Source organism: Telmatherina bonti, assembly GCF_933228915.1.
Source record: "Telmatherina bonti genome assembly, chromosome: 23".
Classification (NCBI taxonomy): domain Eukaryota; kingdom Metazoa; phylum Chordata; class Actinopteri; order Atheriniformes; family Telmatherinidae; genus Telmatherina; species Telmatherina bonti.
Window position 1 is genome coordinate 3,507,917 of NC_136632.1, and position 27,708 is coordinate 3,535,624.

General features: G+C 41.8%; 1 protein-coding gene across 2 annotated transcripts; it reads right to left on the reverse strand.

The window, feature by feature from the left end:
- Positions 1-27,708, reverse strand: syt10 (synaptotagmin X; the record flags this gene model as incomplete). Of its 2 annotated transcripts, none has more annotated exons than XM_079263218.1 (7): positions 1-72; positions 3,004-3,133; positions 15,076-15,247; positions 15,447-15,567; positions 18,701-19,262; positions 26,672-27,068; positions 27,522-27,708. In XM_079263218.1, 7 exons carry the CDS (start codon positions 27,706-27,708, stop codon positions 1-3), a joined length of 1,641 nt encoding a protein of 546 aa, XP_079119344.1. The 2 variants fall into 2 exon arrangements, with proteins under 2 accessions (XP_079119344.1, XP_079119343.1); XM_079263217.1 differs by having other exon boundaries at positions 27,507-27,708.

Sequence of the window (27,708 nt, forward strand, 5' to 3'; positions counted from 1 at the left end):
TCAGGGTGTCTGAGGAGGTTTGGGTGAGGAACACGAACCTTGACTCTCAAAGCTTGCAGCTCTTCCAGGCCACTGCAAGGCAAAATATCAGAAAATACACAACTTTATAGAAGCAAGCCACGTGGTTTTGGCAACTTAACAGATATTTCTCTAATCCTGAGAGCACACTGTGATCATAGGCAAATGGAGCCCTAAACAGACAGTTTGTCAAGATATGATCGTGTGAAGAAACACTGGTAGACTCACGCTAGAGCTGAGGGGCGGACAGAAGTAAACCTCATCTTCAGCTAATTATTCACAACTACAAACTGAAATAAAAGTAAAACGATGATTTAGATGGTTTTACATATATATATATATATATATATATATATATATATATATATATATATATACATATATATATATATATATATATACATACATATATATATATATATATATATATATATACATATATATATACATACATACATACATACATACATATATGTATGTATGTATGTATGTATGTATATATATATATATATATATATATATATATATATATATATATATATATATATATATATATATATATATATATACATACATATATATATATATATATATATATACATACATACATATATATATATATATATATATATACATACATACATATATATATATATATATATATATATATATATATATATATATATATATATATACATACATATATATATATATATATATATATATATATATATATATATATATATATATATATATATATATATATATATATATATATATATATATATATATATATATATATATATATATTTATATGAATGTAACATTATAAAGAAAATTATAATATATAATTAGATATGGTCAATACCAATACCAACAATATGCCTGTTGAATCAATACAGTTTGTGCCCTTTAAAATGATATCATAGTTGTACAATGCACATTAATATCTTTAATGCAAGGGCAATATGGAAGATAAATAAACTTCCAGAAGATGCTTTTAAAACATTGAGAAAATATGCAGATGATCAAATTGAACAAAAATAAGAGAAAATAAATCATTTTAAAATGTTAAAAATAATTCAACTACAGATTGATATAAAATTTAGGCATGTATGAAATGGAAACTAAAAATATCACGAGTAATATGATAAATATAGCAGCATGCGCAATGACTTGAATGAAACATCATCGGTACCGCCATCATCATGACATCTGATAGGCTGCCATGATCATGTGATTTCTGGGCTTCACATGCAATTTAATTGCATAAAACTTTGCAGCTGCATTCACAATACAAGTGGAACCTTCATAGTACCTTATATATATATATATATATATATATATATATATATATATATATATATACCTGAGGTGACGCTGATGGGAAGTTTTGCTTTACAAATAAAGCCGAAGTGAATGGAGTTGAAAACACATAAAATGTTTAAATAAATGAGAAATGACTTGGTTTATTTAAGGAGGTACAGCTGACGAAGGCTTTACAGCACAGACGTACAGCTGTCCAACACAGACTGGAGGGTCGTGTGGCGACAGGGGTCTCACCCCCACACTGAAATGATGTTTTTATGACACGTGCATACGTGGAAGGAAGGGCGTGTAGAAGAACACGGGGTCGTATGATCGCATCGATGCCGAGTGCAGCTGGACTTTACTGCAATGTCTTTCTTTTACGAGAATTTCGGCTTATGCAAGGCAGCCACGTAGCGTTACTTTGGGGTTTTCTATTTGCTGCAAGCTTTTTTTCCTTAATTTTCTTTTTTAAAACTCTAAAATTCGCTGTTTGTTCCACACCACGCCATCTTTACCAGAAACCAACTGGTCACGCCTCCCACACCACGTCCGGGGACGGGAATGCCAATTAAGTGTTTTCTTTACACTTTTGCAAATTAATTTTGTACCAAAACCTCTGAAAAAAAAAACACCTCATGAGAACATAAAAACCTTTTAGCAATATTTGAGACTTTTTTCATTGTGATATTTAGTTTTTTCGCAGGTCTAGGTGGAATGGAAACACAGCTATTGACACATCTTTTATTTTCCTTTATCAGACATGAAAAATATAACCTGAAACACGTAAAAAGCTGTTGATCTGCTCTTGTTTGTAAAACAGATGATCATGGATATTGATCTACAATAAAACAGTCACCAAACTAAATATTGTACGTGTGTTTTAAGGCAAACTGCTGATTTTCTGTTTGTTTATTAATATTTAAATCCCATTAAGTCTGCAGTTTTTACTTTTTGCCTATGATCACAGTTTTTAAAACAATACTATAAAGTAGTTTGACCACTGAAAATATGTAATCACCTGAATTTTCCTAATCATCAGATGGAGAGTTGGTGGTGCAAAAGAGGAAAGAATTGATAACATGTAAAAGTGAATTACAGTAAACTTTATTCAAACAAATGGCCTTTAACAAAATAAAACGCTGATTTTCAGACATTGTCTACAATGTAAATCAGACAAATACTTTCTCTGTTTTAAACAACAAGCCAACAGGTTTTAATAGAAAAGACATGACGGTGAATAAGTCGAACTCTTTTCTCCTTTTTCATCTCGGTTTTTCTGCTTTTTAGATTCTCACAGAAAAGGATTTTTCCTAAAATGTATTCCTAGAAAAGTCTATTCCTCTTCTATGTGATGTTACTTCTGCATCTTTTGGTCCCTCAAACTTCTAAATAATAAAAATATGAGTTCTACATGCACATAAACAGCCATGTTTGGTTTCCATCTGTTCCAGAAGTACGAGCTCAGTAAACATCAGCCGACAATCGGCCTACAGGCAAGTTGAGAACATCTGTGAACCGCTTCACGTCACTATTGGACCTCACTGATGAGCGTCCACCATGCTGTGGACATCAGGAGATCCAGCAGGGGTTTCTCATCTGGGCTGGTTCTGCATGTCGGTGCGGTGCATAAGAGGCCTAAAGGAAAGCTAAAATAATGAAAATAATTTCCGGTACCTCTCCCAGTGCATGCCAGTGGGTGATGGGTTTCCGCGGGTAAGCCAACATTTCGTTCCAGTGATCCCTTCCAAGACCCACGGCATCTGGACCGGCCTGGCACACACCGATCACTTCATTGTGTCCAACCCTGTTTCAGTAAAGATATTCACATTAACATGCAACATTTACAGAAAAAAAAGACTCTGCTAAAACTAGAACATAAAAATATGTTTAAAACAGGAAAACTATGGCGAGAAGATGCAGTTTGTCAGAGCTAATAAACCAAAGTGACCTGGCAGGATGATTCAGACCGCTGGACTGTGGAGCTTTAACCGCTTCCCGCCCGCTTCCCGCTCTCATTTACTTTGCTGTTAAACTCTGATCTTTGACAGCAAACTCTTTTATTTCTAGGGATAGTCTTTGGACTAAATTGCTGTTCAGTTTTACTTATAATCCCATCTAATTTCTATTAGTTTTACTTACCTAAGTCTTCTAGTCAACTAATAAAGTGAAGATAAAACAGTTTCTAAACGTTTCCATGATGTTTTTTATGTTTAGGATTAAACATTCACCTTTTAAGTTTAAAGGTCTGACTTAAAACACAGAAATGGATTCTACTTATTTGAAAACTAAATTAATTTTTATTTACTTAGCCTTGCTTGTTTTTCATCAAATAAAATAGATGAGTTGATCCTTTAAAGGTGCATTACGTAACTTTCTGACCTTAAAACTCCGCGTCCCAGTCGTGTTCCATGACATAGTGACATTTATCATGTGCAGTTTTAGAGCCGCTGCAATGCTATCCAACGTTTACATCTGGGACGCTGCATGACGTGGCAGCAGAGTTTTGTTTCATGGTATAATAAGGACCTGGCTGTTTGAACACACAATGTTGTTGATTCAGCAAGAAAATTAAAATAGAGAAAAACAAGAGTTATTGTAAGATGGTCTTCTGCTGGCTGGAGAGAGCTAACAGGTCAGGTAGGATGAACGGGAAAATGGTAAAAATTCTGTAGTGTGTCTTTTAACAGGCATTATTCTTAAAACAACATGAAATCTTCAGACATTCTTCACATAAATTATTTCTGTAAAAGCAGCAGAACCACTGGTTCAAAGCAAACATTAAAGTAGCGTACGTAATATCTATTTCTGAAAATTTTATAAAATAAAACTTGAGAATATTTAAAGAAAAATGAAGCCAACCTCCATCCCTCTGGACCTTTTCCTTCATCCCTGCTGAAGGCCAGCCTGTTTGCCACCTGTCCTTCCATCACCATAAATCACTCCCTCTTGGATTCCACCTGCGTCATCACACCACGACTGAAAAACCCAATTCTGGATCCAGAAGTCCTTTCTGTCTGAAACAGCTGTAGCCAGTGGTGTAGTGGTCGCTCAAGAAGTAGATATACTCTCAGTTTTTCACCCTTTTATATTTGCTCTTTGTCACGTTTTCTGTTCTTTGGTTTCAGGAAAGAAGAGTTACTGATTAAACCAGTACTGGCACACAGACTGGTGAGAGACAGGCTCATAGACATATATACATGTATCTTTATTATGTCTATGTTCAAGCTAAAGTTAACGCAGCTGATGACTAACTGCACCAGTGTAGCATAGCTAACCTTATCTGAGCTGCTGGGAGATGTAGCTACATGTGTAGAGATGTTTGTAACTGTAAAAGCAGCATCACAGGGGGTTCAGAAGTGGGTATACTCAATGCTGACTGTAAAAGAAGTGTGTATACTCCCTATACTCACGTATACCAAGGACTACACCACTGGTTGCAGCACAACTTCAGGATCCCCTCAAGTATGACAACCTGCTCCATAGCTCAGAAACAGTCTTAGTCAGGGTTACCACCAACTGGCAGCAGATACTGGTTTTCCATGTCCACTCAGGATGTAACAGCTGCTTTTGACACAGCTGATCACAACATCCTTCTCCTTGCCTGAAATGCATCACTGGGCACTTAGAAAATGTGCCCAGCTGGTTCACCTCCTATTTGGCCGACAGAACCGAGTACATTGTCCTGGTTGAAGTAAAGTCGCACACCACAACCTCACCTGCGGTGTCCCTCAGGGTCTGGTGTTGGGCCCCGTCCTCTTCTCCCTGTACTTAGCCCCCCCCCCAGGCAATCTCATTAGCTGGCATGGGAAACTCTACCATTGCTATGCTGATGACACAAAATTAATCTGCAAACATCTATTCTGACCACTTGCCTGGAGAACGTGGAGGTGTGGATCAATCCAAGACAGAAGCCACCCCAGTTACCACACCAACACAACTCTTCTCTTCCAATATCACCAGCAGCACTGTCTCTGGCAAAAACATCCCTCTTTCCACATCAGAAAAGCAGGATCCTCAGTTAACCTATGACACCCAGACATCGATGTAAGGCTAGACTGTACCACCTCAGGAGGAACATGGCCTAAATGTTCAACCCTCACCTGGCAAGTGCATTGCTACAGAGTCCAGATGGAGGGTTCCAAAGAAGACCGATCACTCTGCCCCTCTCCTGAGTTTGAAAAGTCTAGCTACCTCAGCCAAATCGGAAGCCGGTGAAGACTCACCAAATATCTTGATGCAGACATCCTCTATTCCTGGATCCCTAATCATAAAGGACCATGATGCCCGCCTGCGCCATCCAGGACCAGAGCGAGTGTTTGCAGAGATAATTTTGGATACTTAGGGGCAGAGAGGCTGTTTGCAGACATCAGAGATGTCTGATACATAAATGGAGATCTGTCTGCCAGAAAATGACGGACGTCCACCACCCTGACAACGGCTCTTCTGGCTAGACTGTGTCGACCCATTCCGGATCAAACTGGGACACCAAAATGAGAAGAGGTGGGGTCTGCTTTTCGAACACCTAAAACTAGAGCTGTTCGTCCTGACATCAGTTGACAGGGATTCCTTTCTCGTGGTCTTTCAAGGATTCATTGCAATTAATGGAGCGGCCTTGTTAGAAAGACCGCTCCTGTGTGCATGTGCTAGCCAGAACATCCCCGCTGGTGGCCATGTTGCATCCAGAGGTGTATAATCCAGGTGCCATGAAGCAGAAGTCGTGTCCGGCAGCTGTTCCAACCAGCACTGAACCAGCTGGATGTAATCAGCTCAGCTCCACTGCATGTAGACGAGCCTGTTGGTGAAAACACCTGTTCTGAATGCACAGGTAGATGTAAAAACATGGCAGGACGTCTACTTTATGGCACATGGATGGGTTGCATCCCACAGCAGAGTAAAGCTTGTTACGTCCTCCACGAGAAACGAGACCTTTGTTGTTACTCTCGAGGCCGCAAGAACAAGTGAAAAAATTCTTTTCCATCAGGTCCGTTCATTCTCCAGGAGAAGCTTGATCTGCAGCGAGGAGGGGTCACTACAGGCCGTGATGTCTGCTTTATGTGCAATAAACCCGGTTATTTAATATTTAACGAGAAACTTCGTCCGCGGCAGGTTGTGCACGCGGCTGCACCCGTGTGTTTTTATGTTCTCACCACCTCGATCAGCTGTTTTATCAAAACAATCTCTTTTACCTGCAACAGCAAAAACGTGGAACTCCGCTTCATGCTTTTCCTTGTAAGCCACGCCCACCTCAAATGTCCGACCAATCACATGATACTTCTCGGTGCCCCGAAAGAAAAAACTTCTGTCAGTTTGATGTGTCGAGAACTGTCTTCAAACATGCTCGCCAGAACTAAATGACGTAATTTTCTTCTCGGGGCCTCGAGAACAGAAAGTTCCTGCTTCTCGTGGAGGCATGTGACAGGATGTGTACGTGTGTTTAACCAACCAAAGGGTCCCTCGCCACACTTTGGTTCATCTTCTGCGGTCTCGCTGTTTAGCAGGTTTTTTTGTATGTAAATCCTATTTCCACTTTTCTATGTCCAAATGTTACTGCAGGAATCTGCCCACTGTGCTTTGTTTCTTAATGAATTGGTAAACATCAATGTGCTTTATTTATGTGTAAAACGATGTCACAGACGAGGGTTGGGATGCAGCGCCAACAGTGAAGCTTTACGAGGTGAGTAATTACTTAGAAATTCACGTTGTTAAATATATGTAGGTTTTTCAGAGTGTATAAAGTGTGTGAGAATGTTGAAAATGTTCATTAGAGTTGGGGAAAGGTGTACAAACACTCTGAGGAGAGATAAATAAGCCTGAAAATGCATTGGAATTGTGAAAAATGAATAATGGATTTCATTTATTGTGGGCTGTTTTCAGAACGTAACCCCCTGAACATAACTTTCGTCCCTCGTTAACGGGGGACTGTCATACAGTTTGACTTCTGAATGTTCACATCATTTCAATCTAAACTAGTCAGTGGTGTTCCCTAATCACTTTTCATCTTTTACAAGAAAACACACGGGCTGTAAAAGAATCTGATCAGCCAGAGAAAATGTTTTGTCTGCTTCGTAATGCTTCACGAATCTGAAGATTTTAGCACCATCAGACCATTGAGAGAAAACATTTACACCTCATTTCAGAAGCAGATACACACTCACACACACTGTGAGATAACTATTGATGGATTCATCTCTGTCGAGACACCTTGTCTCAAGATCACACCTGGCTGTAAATCTGGATCTCCATTCAGCTCGTTTGTTTAGATAAAGTCAGCAGAGACGCAGTGATATAAAAACAGGCAAATCTATCACTACCATCTTCTACAAACTGAGTTTGGCACCTGCACGCGGAAAGGAGGGTTCTGGGAGGCCTGAGAAGATGTAAACCCCCCAGTTCTACTGACCAGAGACAGAATATCGCTGTGGTGAAACGATCATAGAGATGCCATCAGACTAATCCCAGACTCTGAGATGTATAAGCAGTCATGTGACCACGCGACACGGTTAAGACTATTCTGATTTCACATAACAGATAATGACTTGTTGTAAAACCATGCAAGCAAAACAATTTCTACATATTTCATGTGTAAAAAGTAAATAGTAGAAAACAAAGAACATATCGCTGTGTACAGTTGCACCTTGTTGCAAACAACGCAAGCAAGCTGCAGGCACTGGAGGTCACCACTAGGAGGCGCTCTTCAAAACTATCCGCCATTGTATTTACCTCCGTTCTCGTATTTATGCTCTTGTTTGTACGAATGCTTCTCGCGCTCAAAGTCAATATTGCGTCTTTAACACGTTTCCTCGCATTAATGCATGCAGTCTAGGTGCGCTGAGAGGTACGCTGAGAACACATGGGCGCCATGTTATGTATGTACATCCCAGGCCTTAGGCACACGAGTGTGTTTAGAAACACACACTCATTCATGCACATGCTCGCTTTAATGAAAACTTTTTTACCTCCTTTCTTGCATTTCACGTTACATATGCAGTGTTGCGCAAGATTCTGCAGTCTTTGCTGTTTTATAATGTATAACTTTACACTGAATTTATCATGTTACACAACGTATTGTTACATAATCAGTCTTTTTATATTGTTCTGCAGGTGTACAACATTAGTGCCTATGTGACAACACCAGTGTTCCTATGTGCCGTTACGAACGGACACGTAAGAGTCCGTACGTAATGTGGAGGTCACCGCTAGGGAGTACACTTGAATTGGCAAAAAGGCCAATCTGCGAGTTGCGCTGTTTATGTCACGAGGCATTTTTACAAACAACAGTTTATCAGTCTAGTGCTGTTATTGCAGAAGTGTTGGTGTCTGTACAACAGGAAGGAAAACATCGTGTTCATTTTTGACCTTGTGTTTATGCTCTTGTTTGCACGAGTGTCTCCAGTGATAAAATTAATATTAAAACTCATGCACGCAACACGTTACTTTACCTCAACATGGACAGGCTACGTACCAAACATGCTAGGAACGTGTGGAAGCCATGATACGTACCTGGACATGTTGCTAACAGTATATCCCAGCCTTGATAGCTTAGCTAAACGCCCTCGTGTGTGAACCATAACACGACACATGGAAGGTTTTTGGGGTTCTTTGCATTCACATCCATTTGTCATAATGAAATCATTTTAATTGTTATTAATCTGCTGTCATGTGTCATTAGTAGATTAGATGTCTCTTCAGGACAACACTGTCAAACACTGAAGACAAGCAGAGAAAGAAGTCAGTACTGCTTAAACATGCATGCTGTTTTTGTTTTATGTAAAACAAACTCAGGTCTGAGTTAAACTGAGTGAACATAAAGCATCCTCTGACATCTGCCTCAACAATCAATAAATAATTAAATAAACACTTAGAGGAACATTTAAAAAACAAGAAGAAATTTAAGCGGTATTCATCAGATCCGAGTCTCATACCCCCCTCCCCACCAACACACAGTGTGCAATGTGTTAAGGACCTGACAAATATGGAAGCTGGTAATTTTGGTGCAGATCACATGTAATTCTGTAGAAATGAGTAAACCGTATTTCATAGCAAGAAGCCTGTTTGTCCTGGGTTGCCATGGTAACACAGTTTCTTCTGTTAGAACAATTTGAACAGTGTTTGGTCCCCAAGTTGTCACGAAGCTTCTTGCCGAATTTGGAGTCAATTGAATGAATCACCTCAGACTAGCTTGTTCAAATACAATACGCGTGAAGGGAAAAAATGGGCTATTAAATGGGCGAAAACTTCTAGATGGCGGACGCCCCGTTGCTATAGCAACAGGTATATGATTGACTTTTTTTTGCTTGAGTTAGGGTGTGGGCTGCACGTTAGCACTGTGGCCTCACAGCAAGAAGGTCACTGGTTCGATCCTTGGCTGGTTTGGTCAGTGGCCTTTCTGTGTGGAGTTTGCATGTTCTCCCCGTGTATGCGTGGGTTCTCCCCGGGTACTCCGGCTTCCTCCCACCATCCAAAGACATGCATAGGTTAATTGGTCACTCTAAATTGTCCCTAGGAGTGAGTGTGAGTGTGGTTATTCATCTCTCTGTGTGTGGCCCTGCGATGGACTGGCGAGCTGTCCAGGGTGTACCCTGCCTGTCGCCCAAAGCCGGCTGGGATAGGCTCCAGCTTCCCCGCGACCCTGAATTGGAATAAGCGGTTTGGAAAATGAATGAATGAATGAATGAGTTAGGGTGTTACATATGTGTGCCAATTTTCATTGTCCCCCATCAAAGTAGACTTTCAGGACCGATTTTAGTGGGTTTGTCCCTGTAGCAATATGTAAAAAAAATCCCCAAAACAAACAAAAAAAAATCAATCTTTTAGGGATAATTACCATTTATGATCATTTGATATGGCGGTTGAACAGAGTTTCCTCCGCAGGTGGCCGGACTCCCCTACTTTACTTCTCATGTCTTTGTTAAGTTAAATTTCCACAACACGGTAAATCTTCATTCTTATCCTCGCATATGTCACGAGCTGTAGCCTAAAAACAAGATTGCACAGATTGTATTTCCACACATATGAATTTCCTTTGCACAGTGTCTTAGAGATATGGTTGGTCATCTGGGAGGGGCTCAGAGTAGAGCCAGCTGAGGAGGCTCAGACAGACAACGCCCACAGCTGTCAGGATCGCTGATACATCTCAGCCATTGTTAGCTGCAGAGCGTGCCAGAGCCTGAGCACGAGTAGGGGGAAGATCGACTTCACAGAGGTTCTGTTTTCTAGGGCAGTTCGTCACAACGTTGGTGAAGAAGACGGCTGATTCTTACTCATTCGGCTTAGGCTTCTGGTGGCGCTGCTTCTAAGCAATATTGGAGGAACCTGATCAGGGGCGCGGACCAAGACGTTGCCTCTGCTGGGCCTTCTGTTGTGCTGTGGCTGTCGCATGTTTTGTGGTCATCATTGTGTTTTTATCTAATTATGAACCCATGAACTGTACATAAAAAGATGGACGGAGCCTATGGGACATAACCCGTAGGTTTCTGAAGAGCTGAACTGAAGCTCGGTGGGCGGTTCCTACCATCGCCCTCTTGGCAGAAGCATGCGCATCGTCTCGCTCGGAAAATACAAATATGGGCAAAGAGGTGGAGCTGAGAGGGGGGCTGTGAGCGTCATGGTGGATGATTGACATCTAGTGAACTCTGACCTACCTGTAGCTAAGAGCTAACCGAGCTAACCCGGAGATAACGTGAGCTAACCAGCTAACGGAGGTAAGAGGGCTAAAGCTAAGTCACATTAATCGGCTAAAAACAGCGGTTGTTCTACGTTCTTCTGACTTGAAGCGGGAGATCGGGTACCTGTCAATCAAAAGGACACGCCCCTAAATATGTCGAACTTCGAGATTAAATTACTTTTAAAGGGGCGAGTTAGAAAAAATTCCGTCCCCCCCACAGTTGTCATGAAGGTAAACCTGACCTATTAAACCTAAAATGGATTTTTGAACCAGGCTGTGAACATGTTTATTTCTTATTTTTGTCTTGTCTTGTCCAGCATTTAAGCAAGCAGAATGATGCTGGATGCTGTTCTGCTGAGCAAATTTACTTTGCAAAGGGGAGCTTAACAGATATTATGAGCCCCTGGATTTTCTGAATTCTTATTTCATTTCTATATTTATTTTACATTATTGTTTGTATTGCAGAGTTTGCACTGCTGGACCAGACCAGAGAGGATAGAAGAAAGAGAAAGAAGAGAAAACAGAGAAAACACCTCAGAGAGAGAGTGAAAGAGATAAAGAGAGAGAGAAGTTCCCCGCAGTCAGGGGGAACAGGCCCCAGCGGGCTCAGACTGGCAAAGCTGGCTCCGCTGGGCACTAGCCGCCCAGACCTGAGACCGAAGACCAGAGACTGAAGACCGCCACCGAGTGGTGCCCCGGTTGTACGGTCGTGCCTGTTATGACATGTTTATTTCTACTGTGAAGTTGGTCTTTTTAACATGGGAGTCTATGGAGATTTGCGCTGTTTTGCAGCCCCTAGTGGATGAAGGGGGAACTGCAGTTTTATGCACTTCCACATAGGCTTCAATTTTAACCCCTGGAGGTTGCCACTTGGATGAAACACACTAAGGACAGTCAGAAGATTAGTGTTGGAAAAGACTATGAATTACCGACTGCACTTGTAAATCAATGCCACGGAAAAAACCTTCACCTGTATCACAACAGAGATGAAGGCAATAAAAGAAATGGTGTTGTAAAACCGCATGGTGCTTGACCTGCTGACCGCATCACAGGGAGGTGTTTGTGTTGATATCAGCATGTCCTGCTGCACATTCATTCCCGATGAGCTCAGTGATGGACATGCTGCAGGTCAGGCCCTCGTTCAGAAATATCCAAGCAGCAATTCAACAGAACACCCACAATCTTGGGACTTCTTTTCATGGATGTTGCGCGGTCCCTGGTGGCATTGATTACTGAAGATTCTGACACCACTCGTTGTTGTGCTCATTATATTCTGCATGTTTACTGCATGTATTGTTCCACGCTTTAAAGCCGCTTTAAAGACGCTTATGATGATGTTGAAAATGAACTGTAATCGCCACATGAAGAATGACGTCTGCATTGAAAATGTTTTGTTTTTTTTTTTATAAGTGATGCTTGACTGATGTTAATTCTGTGTTGATCACTGCTCTCTGACTGTATGTGATGAACAGGAGAAAAATGATAGGAAAATGATTGCGTTATCATTTAACAATGCTCTGTCAAATGATGTTAAATGTGACTGCAGGTTGAGTAACCACTTTATGTGTGTCCCTTTTATAACTCCCTGGCTTTAACTAGGGTGAGTTAAAGCAATCATCACTTCCTTATTCTTCAATCAAGGTCCTATCATATGTAAGCACCCTTTTGGACCCTCTTGAAGGATTAAAAGAATCTGCACTGAGGAATCTCTTGGAAGTGGAAGAGTGATGCACTGTAACCAGATCGGAGCTCTTCCCTTTGCAAAGCCGTAAAACTGAGTTTGTTGTTGTGTGTTTCTTTAAAAACCCAACACCTGCATTTCCAAAAACCTCTCAAATATCGCTAAAATGTTTTTCCACTCTCATGAGGTGGCTGATCGATGTGTTGATGCAAAAGAGTGTAATGAAAACACTTTTTTCGCATGTGACATGGGGGTCACGTAGCATGGTATGAATGAACGGAGGAGAGCTGTGACATGACTTGAGTGGAACGTGTGTTCTTGCTGTTCCATTTATGTCTGAATCACATTATTTGACAAAGACTGACTGATAGCTGGAGCCGTTAGTGTCCTTGAGTTGTCCTGGAACAAGCTGTGTTTGAACTATAAGCGCTGCTGAATAACTTTCCTCTCTGTCTGCGAAAGCAGAAGACGACTCCTTCTGGTTCAGGATGAACGGCCTTGCAGAGTTCCTACAGGATCATTTCGGTGTAGAGAACTTTACATGTTGATCTTTATGATCAGCTTTGCGTTGTTCTCATTCACACTGGCCGGTCTGCACTCACTCAGAACTTGGATCTGCTCCCACCTTTCTCATCTTTCTGCTGTCTGAGCTTGTCGCTCTGCCATCTCTCTACACACAAGGATGTCACATGTCACACTGATTCCACACATACCTGGGAAGGGAGATTGACTCCTAATCAGAAGTTCAGGAGCGGAGAGTTCAGCGACGAACTTGATAGCAGCGATTCTTCAAGCGAGTTTAAATATCTCGGGGTCTTGTTCACGAGTGAGGGAAGGATGGAGCGCGAGATCGACAGACGGATCGGTGCGGCGTCTGCAGTAATGCGGACTCTGAGCCGGTCTGTCGTGGTGAAGAAGGAGCTGAGCCAGAAGGCGAAGCTCTCGATTTACCAGTCGATCTACGTTCCTACCCTCACCTATGGTCATGAGCTGTGGGTCGTGACCGAAAGAAGGAGATCTCGTATACAGGCGGCTGAAATGAGTTTCCTCCGCAGGGTGGCCGGGCTCTCCCTTAGAGATAGGGTGAGGAGCTCGCTCATCCAGGAGGAGATCAGAGTAGAGCCGCTGCTCCTCCGCATCGAGAGGAACCAGTTGAGGTGGCTCGGACATCTGGTCAGGATGCCTCCTGGACCTCCCTGGTGAGGTGTTCCAGGCACGTCCCTCTGGGAGGAGACCCCGGGGAAGACCCAGGACACGCTGGGGGGATTATATCTCTCGGCTGGCCTGGGAACGCCTCAGGATCCCCCCGCAGAGTTGGCAAATGTGGCTGGGGAGAGGGAAGTCTGGGCTTCCCTGCTTAGGCTGCTGCCCCCGCGACCCGACCCCGGATAAGCGGCAGAAGATGGATGAAAATGGATTTCTGGTGTTTTATTACCTGGCATTTTATTTGCTCAGCTCTTTGCAGCGATTGCTCACATGATCGAAGGGCGAAAGTATAATGAAATTTGGACTTTGGTCTGTTTAGGCTCCTGTTTGTCTGCTGTGTTGATAGTCTGTCATGTAAAAGCACCGGCTCTTTTTACCTCTGAACTGACTGTTGCCATTCTGATCAAAATGAAAGTCTTTGAAACTTTACTTCTCATGTGTTTGTTCAGTAAAATTTACACAAGGTTAATCTACATTCTTCCTCTCACATATGCCCCCTCCCCCCAAGCTGTAGGTGCCAAGACACACATACAAACATATGGGTTTCCTCTGCACAGTCTTAGAACCCGGGTGGGAAGCTCAGTCATCCTGCTGCTCCTCTGCAGTGAGAAGAGCATGTCAGGTTCCCCACACAAAGCGGGCCCCACAGGAGAGACTACAGCTGTTTTTCCATTACAGTTTTCACAAAATAAAAGCAACGTTTCTACAATTTCTAAAAGTCGTAATTCTGTTAAAATCTCATCCTGCAGATGAGACTTTTGACAGGTTGACAGCTGGTTTTTTTTTAGGGTTTTTCACTTCCTGCAGAGGATTTTCTGCAGCTTTTCAAAGACCTTCTCTTTCATTTCACTTCCTAAATCCTTGTAAAGTTCTGCACTTTGCTGATTTTTAATTGTAAAAAGATTTTATCAGCTTTCTTTGCATTCCTAACGCATACGGAGAGCTGGACAGGCATTAGTTCATCCTAACGGCTGCTAGGCGAGGTATGGGTGCACCTTAACGTCTCATATTTTGCCTCTTTCACATAAGTAAGCTTTATATTTCTGTCAGTTTCTTTAATCAAATAATTTCTTATTGAATTATTGTGATCATTGAAGTCGTTTTGGCAAAATGTATTTTTTGCAAACAGAAAATGGGGTCATTTTTGCGAACTTTCAGGCACTATTGTACCACGTGATGTTAACGGTAGACTTACCGATCGTAGTCCATCACCATGATGGACAGACTGACTTGTTCCACGTTCTCTGGAGGAATGTCAAAGATAATGGCCTCGTTGTACACAGGATTAAGTGTGCTCTTCTTGGTGGTTGTTTTTCGCTTTTTTAACCTCCGCCCATCACATACAAGGTAAACCTTCACATATGGATCTAGGAGAGACAAATTCACTGTGTCAACATACTGGATTGGATTAAGTTTGCAGATACAACAGAAAAACAAGTTGCCTTTTCTGACCAGATATCAGCCGCCCTTCGTTTCCATTCTAAGCCATGTGCTGTCTCATTTTGGTTAAGTTTAATTTATGACTCTATTTGCCTTAAATGCTAGCCTTATCTATCATGGGGTCACCTGAAGAGCCTGTGATGTCCATGGCTTTGAGGTTTCTGCATTTGATGACTGTCAGGGTCATTCTCCCCGCTGTGGGGAGGTAGCACAACGAGTACATAATCTCTCCCAAGTCAATACTCTCCTGCAAGGACAAAGGAAACACAGCACAATACTTTTAAGACCATTTAAAATGATTTGGCCACAATATGTGAGACAAAATGGAGAGACAAAACAGTAACCATCAGTTATTCATCCATTGGTCTTGGTCACTGACTGATGATATTATTGTCACTGTTAATAATGGTTGCAATGAACAATTAGATTGTGGGGGGTGGGGGAATATATCTTCATTTGGGAAAATGACCACAACAGTGCCGCAATAGTAGAACAAGCTATGAAAATGGTTGCTTCTTGTGTAAACTTCACTTCATAGGTCTTTATTTTTTAAACTGGAACTGAACCTCTGCATTTGCAGAAATATTTGCTCTATTCATAAAACGTAATGTGCCAAATAACACTAAATAAAATCTCTATATCCAATAAAAATGTTCTTTTTTTCTTTTGTGTTTATCGAGTGGCCTGTGGGTTGCTACACAGACCGACTGCTCTGAAACACCGAAACCTCTTTCAAACTCGGCTGTAGACACTGCGGAGACAGTGCTTAGAACGTTTTGCATTCTCTCTCTTGCGAGAATGTGACGTCTAAGGTGATGAAACTCTTTCAGGAACTGCGTGTGACGAGGCGTTTATCACCACTGTAGAGGGCGCTCATCTTCATCAGAGGGCCAGTTTGATGGATTAACGACGGCGGCAGCAGAGATGATGCTGTTGTCATCCATCCTGCACTAGATGTTGTCAGCCAGGGAGACAAAAAGTTGCGCATGCCTTACATTGTAAATGGTAAAAGTACTTTGGGTATTGGGGGTCTTACAGAAACAATGTAAGAAGGGTGTCATGCTCTGCCAGGGCTGTGCTGATTGCTTCCTCTATCATCTGTTCTACCTGGGCTTCCCTGACTGCTCCCTCTTCTCACCTGTGCCTTTCTGGCCTAAACTCTCTCCAGTCTCTGCTTCAACTTAGTCCAATGCTAGATGGCCAACAGCACTGGACCAAGTTGACATCTAGTGTTTTGTTTCTATGTGCCAGTTTTCCAGTTCCCAACCAAGTCACATCTCCTGGATTACCCTTGCCTTGCCTTGCCCACGATGGATCTTTCTCGCCCTGTGATTATTAGGACGCCAACTCCTGCTGTGACCATTGACCACTGATTCTTGCCTACCCCCTTGGATAAGTATCCTGATGTCTACCTCTCTGCGTATGACACTGCTTGTTTCTTTGACCACGCTGTTGGATGCTTGATCTCTTGGGAGTATTTACAAATCCCAGACTAATGCTAGCTTGGAGTACCCCATGTGACCAGACTGCCTTTCCAGGATCTCTTTACCAACCCCCAGTCTTCTTCATCCTTTCAATTAACCCGCTTCAGTTAAAATGAGGGGTGGGACTCTAACGCGTTAATTTCAATTAGCTAATTACAGAAACATTAACTTGTTAAAACAACAAACAAAAAATGAAAAAAATCTAAACATTTTTTTCAGTCAACACTGAACATTCATGTTGTGTATTCTGTTGCTAACGTTGAGCTAGCCTTGTGCAAACTCTACAGTCCAGCAGGATTAAAATCTAGCAGAACATGCATGTAGAGCTGATGACAGCAGAATAGAAATTAATTCTAAAAGTTGAATCGTAATGCTAACTTCAGTGATTCAAGTATTTATTGTGTGATGAAAATTGTAAGCTTAAAAAGTAGAACAACAAGAGAACTTTGTGAGGTTTTTTGCTGTTATTTGTATAATCTAACACATTAATTAATAACACAAGCTTAGTCAGTAAATATTATTGCTTTTAAAGCCCCATTTCTCACAGGGAAGTTCCATTTCCAACAGCATCCATCTTGCACCCTACTTTCAGCTTTATCTGTATAGCGCCACTTCACAACAATGTTGTCACAGGGCACTTTACATACACAAATCAACATACACATCATTTCGAGCCAATTCATACATATTCTATAATAGAAACCAACTGATTGCAACGAGTCATGACTTCGATCCAATCCCCCATCCTGAGCATGCACTTCTTTTCTGAGATCTGTCCAGCCAGTAAAAGTCAGCACAATGTTAATTCTTGTACTTCTGTCTTTCTTTCCCTCTCCATCTCTGATAATAACAATAGGTTGAAGGACATCAGCACTACTTAGGAAGTTGGAACTGAGAGGAATTAAGTCTGGCATCATTATATCTGCGCACAGAGGAAAATGATAGAGAAACATGGTGGGGATGATCCATTGGATTAAGCAGGTTCAGCAATTTCTTCAACCATCAATTAAGTGATGCTAGTGATGATGAGTTCTCTACTGCACCCCCTAGTGGAATCTTTTGGTAACAAGCATGACTGCGATGGAACTGGCTGCCTTCACAAGCACAAGGTAAAAGAAGCAAGTGTTTTATCTCCCTTAAACTTAATCCCATGGTATGTTCAAGAACAAAATCCATTCTCTGATGTGTCAAATTTAGTGATAAAACATTCAACTATCAAGAAGGGCACACCATTTTCAGCGATTAAAAACAGAAATGCTGGAAAAATGTGTGCTGTTGCAGTGTCATAAACAGCATTTAACTGTTAATCTTTTATGTAGTTTGTGGCTTAACATCCAGTTGACTGCTTGCAAACTAAATCTCACAGCTTCGCTCTCACATCTAATTAAACTGTTAAGAATCTATCATAATAAATGCATCCAGAGCAGAGCACATTTATTAAGTATTAATGTGGGAGTAAATGGGCAATTTTTCTTTGAAAATAGCTTTAATGATGATTCACTAACTGCAACATGATTTTAACTCATAGTCACTGTTTATATATGGTATCTGCTGTTGGATAATCTTACTCCATGTTGCTATATTTATGTGAGCAGAATATCCAGCAGTTTCTGGAAAATGTGTGTGGGTGTTTGGCTGATTAAATGCATCTCCCAAAGGGTCTGAATTACACAATCCATTCCACCTGGCACTTATGTGGACCAGTGTTGATAAAATAGAAGCTCTCATAAATGAATCCATGCAATTTTTCCTTTTTTGTCAGACCTTTCTAAAATCAGCATTAACACTCATTCACAGCTTGCTCTCTACTGTGACAGCAGAGAAACCACATTTCCTGCACAACAGTACCCACACATGTGAGGACTTGCCAGTGCCTTAGTGCAAACGCCAACTCACCGTGGTTGCTGCGTGAATATCCTTCCACACCACCGCCTCCCTGGAAAGATCAGAGAGTTCAAAGAGGTTGTCCACCACCACCTCACCAATCATGTCGTGGCTCGTAAAGCGGTCGAAGTCGTAAACACTGAAGTGCAGCTTGCGGTTGCACAGCTCATCGTATGCCACGGTGAAGCAGAAGGTCTCGTCGAACATGGGGTTCAGATTCTTGCGGTGCACACGCGTTTGGAACTTCTTCTTCCGTTCAGGCAGCAGGTAGATCTTTACATATGGGTCCGAGGTGCCCGTGAAGTCTTTGGCAGGCAGGTCCAAGGCCTTTAATATCCTCACCACTAAAGCCTGCTCCTCGTAGTTGTAGCGCAGCGAGAAGCTGAGCTTTCCACAAGTCTCAATGGGCTCCTTGACCTCGCCCTCAGAGTCCACAGACTTCTGCTTGTAGAGTTCAGGTTTTATTCTTCCAATGCTCACTATAGAAGACTGTCGAAGAGGAACTGTGTCCATGCTGAAGTCAACACTGGTGACATTCTTCTGACGAGGCAGGTGGCGGCGGAACGAGTTGTGCCTGTAGAGAAGGTAAAAACACACTCTGGTAAATATCTCAAGTCTGTTCAGACCAACTGAGGACTGGGGAGAACTTTCTGGCTCAGTACTCAACTGATCTCAGTCGTATTAAAGGGACAGGAACTACTTTGTGTCTGTTGGTAACTACAAACATCTTTAGTCAAGATATATATATATATATATATATATATATATATATATATATATATACACACCTGACTAGCAGTAGTATCAGGACGTTGGTAAACATGAATATCTTCATGACTCTGCATGCTACCAAAGTAACTTTTTCTGTTCTCTAAAGAGGACATTTAGGACTTTCAAATGATACCACACTTGTAGGAGTAGAGTTTTGTGAAGTTCCTCTCTTTCCCTTTAAGGAAAATGTCCTCCACTGCAAGTATGTTTAATGGGAAGAAGGAAAGTTAATGCTGACCCGTGTTTAATAAACAAATTTTGTACTTATGTTTTGTGTTCACAATATATGTGTATATAATGAGGCCACATTAAATTTTTCAATTAATTTAATAATATATACCAGATTTATTTGAGTTTTTAAGAAATGTCCTTTACAGTGGACATTAGTAGTTATTTCCTGTATTTTGTTTGGTATTTTTACAGCCATACACCGCTGGGTTGAAGGTTCAGTCTTAGACTGAATCCCATTTCACACCTCGGTTGCTTCGCACGCTCGTGTGTAGGGGTAGAGTCTCCCAATTCCTGTTAGGACAGAGGGGTGGTGGTAAAAAAGAGAAATAGGATTGGGCCTTAGACTTACTGGTCCACCAAGGCAAGTCCACCTTTGTACTCCCAGAAGAACAGGGCAGGACAGGACCAGGACCAACCCTTTAAATGGATCTAACAGCTTTGAAAGTTCATTAATTTCACTAAAGTGTGCCGGAGAGGGATGCATGAAAACCCTGCTGGACTGCAGTTCTCGTAGGACCAGTTTGTGTAAGACTGCTGAAGGAGAAAGCCCAGGGCTGGGTGACGTCGGTCCTTAAAGACCATAGTACTGCAGGTTTTAGATGTTTTCCTGATTCAAAACATTTGATCCATTAACTGGTCATTGTGCAGAACCACCAAGGATCCATCTGATTTAAATCCAGCATGTTGGAGCAGGAAACATCTAAAACCCACTGGACAGTTACCTTCAAGGACCAGTGCTTTCCATCCTTGGGCTAGGCCCTTCTGGGCATTGGAGATGGTGGGTTAGACAAAGTCCTTCTGAACTTACGGTCATGAAGAGGTTGTCAACAGCAACGGCACTGAGCCCCAGAACAAATGCAGAAGATGCCCTAAGAAAGGCTGAACGTTGTTCAGGAGTCAGAGCCACTCACTGAACACAACAGCAACATTTGATTGACCTGAAACCAACAAGGCTACCAACACTCCAATGCGTTACATCCACACTAGGCTCTGCCACGCCAGCCAGCTTTCGTCTGATTACTAATCATTCTCACCTGTCATCTATTCAATCCTCCAGCTATATAAACACCAGCTCCCCAGTCATTCATTGTCGGACCTTGTACCCTTGCAGCTATTTCGCTCTGTCCCTTCCCAGGCCCTGACTCACTTACCAACAAGATCGCTCTTGGATTGATTCTCTGGTTTTGACCCCTTGCCTGTCTCTGGATTCTCAGTGGCTTGACTTCCTGGTTTTGATCCCTCCTTGTCTCATGGGCTCCTCGGCTTGTCTTCCTGGTTTTGCTCCATTGCCTGTCCTCTGGATCACCTCTTTATAAGCTGCTTCGCCATCAGCTTGGTGAGACTGTCATCTAAACCCTGTTTGTGAATAAACTTTTTCATAATCTTTGTCTTGAGGAGTTCTTTGTTACACGATGGGGACGGGATGTGAGCTTTGCTTTTTGTCCTATCTGTCAATCATCTGTTCCGAAAGCTGCTTAAATTCAAGTTGCTCCTTGTCAAGCAGTTAATGGTTTATCCTCAGGTAGAAATCGTGAGTGATATGAAGATGTCCTTAATATAAAAAAATTTCACATCTAAAGAGTTCCTATGTCCACTGTAGGGACACACGATATCTTCAAAAAATACAGTTTTAATGTTCTCATTATCCTCAAACCATGTTTCCTCAAACTGTGTCTCCATGTGATTAGCATTTGAAATTTAATTTAATTTAGCATTTAATCTTTGTCTTCACTGAGATTAACGTGAGATTACAGCCTCATGTGGATGTGTTTACACCAATCCCACAGAGAAATTTCTTAATGTGCCAAAGCAAATATTAACACTGAAATGTCAATTGGTTGGCAGGTCAAACAAGCAGAATTTTACCTTCACCATTTTCTAAGGAAACAAACATTTCCAGCATTCTTATTTGAGCTCATTTGGCAATTACCTAAATGTAGCAGATTTACATGAGGTTGACATCTCCTGACAAAAATGTTTGACTGGCCAATCTTGTCGCCTAGCAACTGGCCCTCCTTCTTTCCGACAGGAAGACAATCACACAGTGACACAAATGATATGGCTCAAGAAGCTTAGCTGTGGACTGAAAACATAAACAGCTGGACGGCAGATATGAGCACCTGAGAAAAACGTCCAAAAGGGGAGAAGAACATCAAGCGAACTCATCATTACTGACTGGACTGCAAAGATGTTATCTTCCTAAAATCCACATGCTCAACCCACGTCCACAAGATTATGTACTGAAAAGGCAAGACACCCATCTCCTCAAGACAAAGATAATGAAGAGGAGCCCAGAACTTTGTCCACAGGGAGGAGACATACTCCCCTTAAGAGGACTTTTTGTCTTATTATCTGACAACTTTGGAGACCAATGTAATGCTGCAGAAATCATTCTTTATGATCAGTTGTTTCATCAAGGGCAACTAAAATGTAAAAGAGTAACATTTATTGGAACAAAAATGTTGATATATAAGAGTGACTGCATCTTGTTGCTTCAGCTGGGCTCCATGACATTGGTTCGTCCAGCTGTCACAGTTTGATTATAGCACAATATCAAGTGATGTGATCCAATGTGGTAGGATACAATATAATACCTCCAATGCAATACATTCTGTCATTCATTCCACAGGATCACTGGGAGGCTGGAGTCTATCCCAGCAATCACTGGGCGAGACGCAGGTACACCTTGACAGGTTGCCCGTCCATCACAGTACAACATCACAATGCAATATGATGCAATATTATGCAATACAAAATAATGCGGTATATGATATGATGCATCACCATATGATAATAGAAGATGTGATACATGATATCATACTATGCATTGCGATACAATGCAATTCAATGCAATGCGAAACGATGCAATGCGAAATGATGCAATGCGAAATGATGCAATGCGAAACAATGCAATGCGAAACGATGCATTGCGATACGATGCATTGCGATACGATGCATTGTGAAACGATGCATTGCGAAACGATGCATTGCGAAACGATGCAATGCGATACGATACGATGCAATGCAATGCGATACGATGCAATGCAATGAGATGCAATGCAATGCGATACGATGCAATGCAATGAGATGTGATGCAATGAGATGCGATCCAATGAGATACCATGCAATGAGATGCGATACGATACGGTGCAATGCGATACGATGCAATGCGATACGATGCAAAAGGATATGATGCGATACAAAACTATGCGATACGATACAATGTGATACAATGCGATACGATACAATGCGATACGATGCGATAGGATATGATGCAATACAAAACTATGCGATACGATACAATGTGATACAATGCGATACGATACAATGCGATACGATGCGATAGGATATGATGCAATACAAAACTATGCGATACGATACAATGTGATACAATGCGATACGATACAATGCGATACGATGCGATGCAATGAGATGTGATGTGATGCAATGGGATACGATGCAATGCAATACGGTGCAATGCGATAGGATGCGATATGATGCAATGCGATACAATGTGATACGATGCAATGTGATACGATGCAATGCGATACGATGCGATACGATACGATGCGATACGATATGATATGACCCAATGCGATGCGATAGGATGCGATGTGATACGGTGCAATACGATAGAATGTCATACGATAGGATGCGATACGATGGGATGGCATGCGTTACGAATCGATATGATGCGATGTGATGCAATGTGAAACGATGCAATGCGAAATGATGCAATGCGATAAGATGCATTGTGATACGATACATTGCGATACCATGCATTGCGATACCATGTGATACGATGCAATGCAATGCGATATGATGCAATGAGATACCATGCAATGGGATGGGATACATTGCAAAGCAATACGATGCGATATGATGCAATACGATACGGTGCAATGCGATACAAATGCAATGCAATATGATGCAATGCGATACGATGCAATGCGATACCATACGATATGATACAATGCGAAACGATGCGAAACGATGCGATACAATGCGATGCAATATTATGCGATACGGTGCAATGCGAAACGGTGCAATGCGATATGATGCGATACAATACTATGCGATACGGAACAATGCGATACTATACGATATCATACAATGTGATATGATGCGATGCGATGCGATGCGATACAATATGATACAACGCGATATGATGCGATACGGTGCGGTGCGATGCGATGCAATGGGATGCGATATGATGCAATGGGATACGATGCAATGCAATACGGTGCAATGTGATAGGATGCTATACAATACTATGATATGATACTATACAATACTATGCAGTACGATACAATGCAATGCTATATGATATAATGCGATACGATGCAATGCGATACAATGCAATGTGATATGATGCGATACAATACTATGCGATACAAAACAATGCGATGCAATGAGATGCAATGAAATGAGATACCATGCAATGGGATGCGATATGATGCAATGCGATATGATGCAATGCGATACGATGCGATATGATGTGATACAATACTATGCGATACGATGCGAGGCAATACGGTGCAATGCGATACAATGCGAAAAGATGCGATAAGATGTGATACGATGTGATATGATGCAATACGATACAATGTGATACGATGTGATACGATGTGATGCGATATGATGCGATACGATATGATATGATACAATGCGATGCGATACGATGTGAGGCAATACGGTGCAATGCGATACGATGCGATAAGATGTGATACGATGTGATACGATGCAATACGATACAATGTGATACGATGTGATGCGATATGATGCGATACGATATGCTATGATACAATGCGATGCGATACGATGCGAGCCAATGCGATGCGATGTGATACGATGCGATGTGATACGATGCGATACGATACGATTGGATGCAATACAATGGGATGGATGCGATATGAATCGATATGATGTGATACGATGTGATGCGATACAATGCTATGCGATACAATGCAATGTGATACAATGTGATACAATGTGATACAATGTGATACGATGCGATGCGATACGATGCGATGAGATGCAATGCGATACGATATGATACATGATGATACTTTATGATAAAAATGTAATTTGATGCGATACGATCAAATCAATGGACAATGATTTAATAAAAATTCTGCTTCCAAACTACATGACATGAAAGAGACTAAAAAAACATGTTTTTATTTGGAGACAGTATATCAGGATGTAGTGTTAACGTCTCTCCTGTTTAGTCTCAAACTAAATATAAGCCTGACAGAACAATAAGTAATCAAGTGACTTTGGCGACATTCTGTTTAAAATGTGCTTTAAAAATAAAGTGGATGGGATTGAAATGTTTGGTCTATTGTTTCTTTGCTGTAATGAAGCTTCTGGAAATAAATCTTATAACACTGAAGAATCAGTTATTCCTCATTCAAATGAAGTCACATCTGTAAAGAAATGCGTGAATGTGATGAGCAGCATCATCAATGTCAACCATGTAAAATCTTCTCAGGTCAGAAATGGCTGAATTTGCTCCAGGTCATTTTAATCAGGCATTTTATTAGAACACTACTGAGCATACCTGCACAAATCACATTTCATTTGTTGAACAGTTAATCAAAAGTCCCTGAAGCCTTTATCAAACCACTGTTTCAACCTGAATAAAATGGTTAACCAGTCATTAGTTTTTTTTAAACATTGCTCTACTCTTTTGGGTTTCAGCATTTCTTAAGGCTGCAAAACCTTTTGCATTCCTGAGAGACTCACTGTCAATAAAGTGGGAGAAAGGCCTGAGAAAGCAGTGTGTGATCTCTAACCTGGCCTTCCAGCCTGGCTGCTGGGTGCATAATTCATGAAGACCTTGGTGGCAATATAATTGAATTAATGAGCCAAACGACAAGCCGAAGAAAGTGTCAATAACATCTTCCTCTGAGAAACTGATCACAGCTGCCCGGCTCGTGTCACAAGGAAGCAGCTCTTCCATCCTGACAGCTCCAACCCTGCAGCAATGCTAATTATGGCTGCTCTACTTTAAACACAGTCCTGGAAAACAAAGACAAGCCAAAGCTGATTGTTTAATAACTGGGGTTGCTTTCTGCTGTTACCATGGCAGCTTGACTCACGTGCACGTGTGATTATAGGATTCAAACTGCAGTGAGATGATGTGTCAGATATGCTACACAGGCCGACCTTTTCCTTTTGTTTGCTAAGTGCAGTGGCGTTTCAAGGTCAGCAGCCAGTCACTGATAATCTACATGACATGTGGCAAACCACCTCGAGGACACTGGCAGCGTGGTCACGATCTGCCAGAACATTTCCTGCACTAAGGGAACATCAGCTTTGTGTTACTTTCTTTTCAGCTGCGCTGCAGAAAGAAACCTAAGTTTAACCCTTAAAATTCTGCAGATCGCCCATGAGCACCGTCGCTTTTACGGTCAATATTTTCTCTAGAACAGCAGTGTGTAACTCTGTTTGGTAAAGATGAACAGTTTACCCTGAAATTTTGAAGAAACCACTTCCTGTCAGACTTTCCACCAATCAGAGAGCTTAAACTGACGGTAACGTCCAATCAGGAGCAGCCAAAGATTAACAAGTGATGAGAAAAGCAGGAAAATGATGATCCTCTATGGTCTGGCTGCCGTGTTGTGTTGAACAAATGTACTCTTCCAAGAGGAGCCAATGGATATGAGGCTCCCCTCGATTCTTAAACTTCATTCTTTATCTTATTATTTGTATTATAAGTTTGTTATTTCATCTTATAAGTGCTGGACCGGACCAGAGTACAAGAGATAATAGAAGAAAAGGATGAATAAAGAAGATAGAAGAAAAGAGACAGAAATGTTGGAGAGATAGAAAAAAGAAAAAGAAAAGAAAAGTAAAAGGAAAAAACTGAACAAAAAGTAGAAAACTAGAGGTTAAATGTTCATTTACCAGCCGTGTTTGTGCTTTTCACAGTGTGTTCTCAGTGCTTGGACAGACTGGGATGGGCCCTGAGCGTACCTGGAGGAGGAGGTCGGCTCCGTCGTCTGCCTCTGGATCTTTGTGGGCTGCTGGTTGATCTTCTCCCGCAGGGCTGTTTGCACCTCAGCAGGGATGTCTGGTGACGTCTGACTGATCTTCATGGCCGCCTCCAGGAGCTTCACAGAGCTCCGCCCGTTCACCTTTACCTCCAGAGGATACTTCTTCTCCACTTCCACCGCTTTACACTCAGTGACAGGAGGGGAGTTGGGTGTGGGGGGCTCTGGGAAACCCACATGGAGGCCATTTTCAGCATGCGCTGACAGCGCCTTGCTCCTCCAAATGGGCCAACACAGCTTCCAAAAGACAAAGAGAGAGACTACCAACAGAGCTAGGCCACAGAAACCCACCACCACCGCAAGGAGACTGATGGAGATGTCTGATGACCCCACCGCAGGAGACAGAGGGGGGAGGACAGGAGGTGAAGGACAAATGACAAACAAACATGCAAGGGAGAATAAAGAAAGAAGAGAAAACAAGCTGTAAGACAGAGGAAGCTGCATACACACCTGTCTCACTGCAGGAAAACACAGTTGTTATTTAAAGACAAACGTAAATGATGGTCTGTTGCAGCTGAAAAGCAGACATCAGCGCTGACTGTGCAAGAGGGGTCTACAAAGCCCCCATATGCTGCTGAGTTGATCCCAAAATCTGCTCTGAAAGCGAGAGAAAAGATGTTTTCCTCTTTCACCTGTTGCTGTTTCACTGCTGCAGGATGCCTCACAGCCACACACACTTTCATACATAAACAGGTGCAGTTATTTCTCATTCATCTTTAACAAACTGGATGGATTATTAGGACGTTTGTTGCATTTACCTGCGTATCCTTTACCTGGTATGTTGCTCTCTAACGGGAAAATATCCGCGCATTTCTCCCGGTCTACGTGTCCAGTTAGACAAAGTTCCGTGACGATCTGGAGAGCCCTTTGGCACAGAGTGATGCTGTCCTCCGTGCGGACACTCATGTCTCTCCTGTTAAGCCATTGTACGCCGGAGGAGCCGGGGGGGCGGCGGTTCAT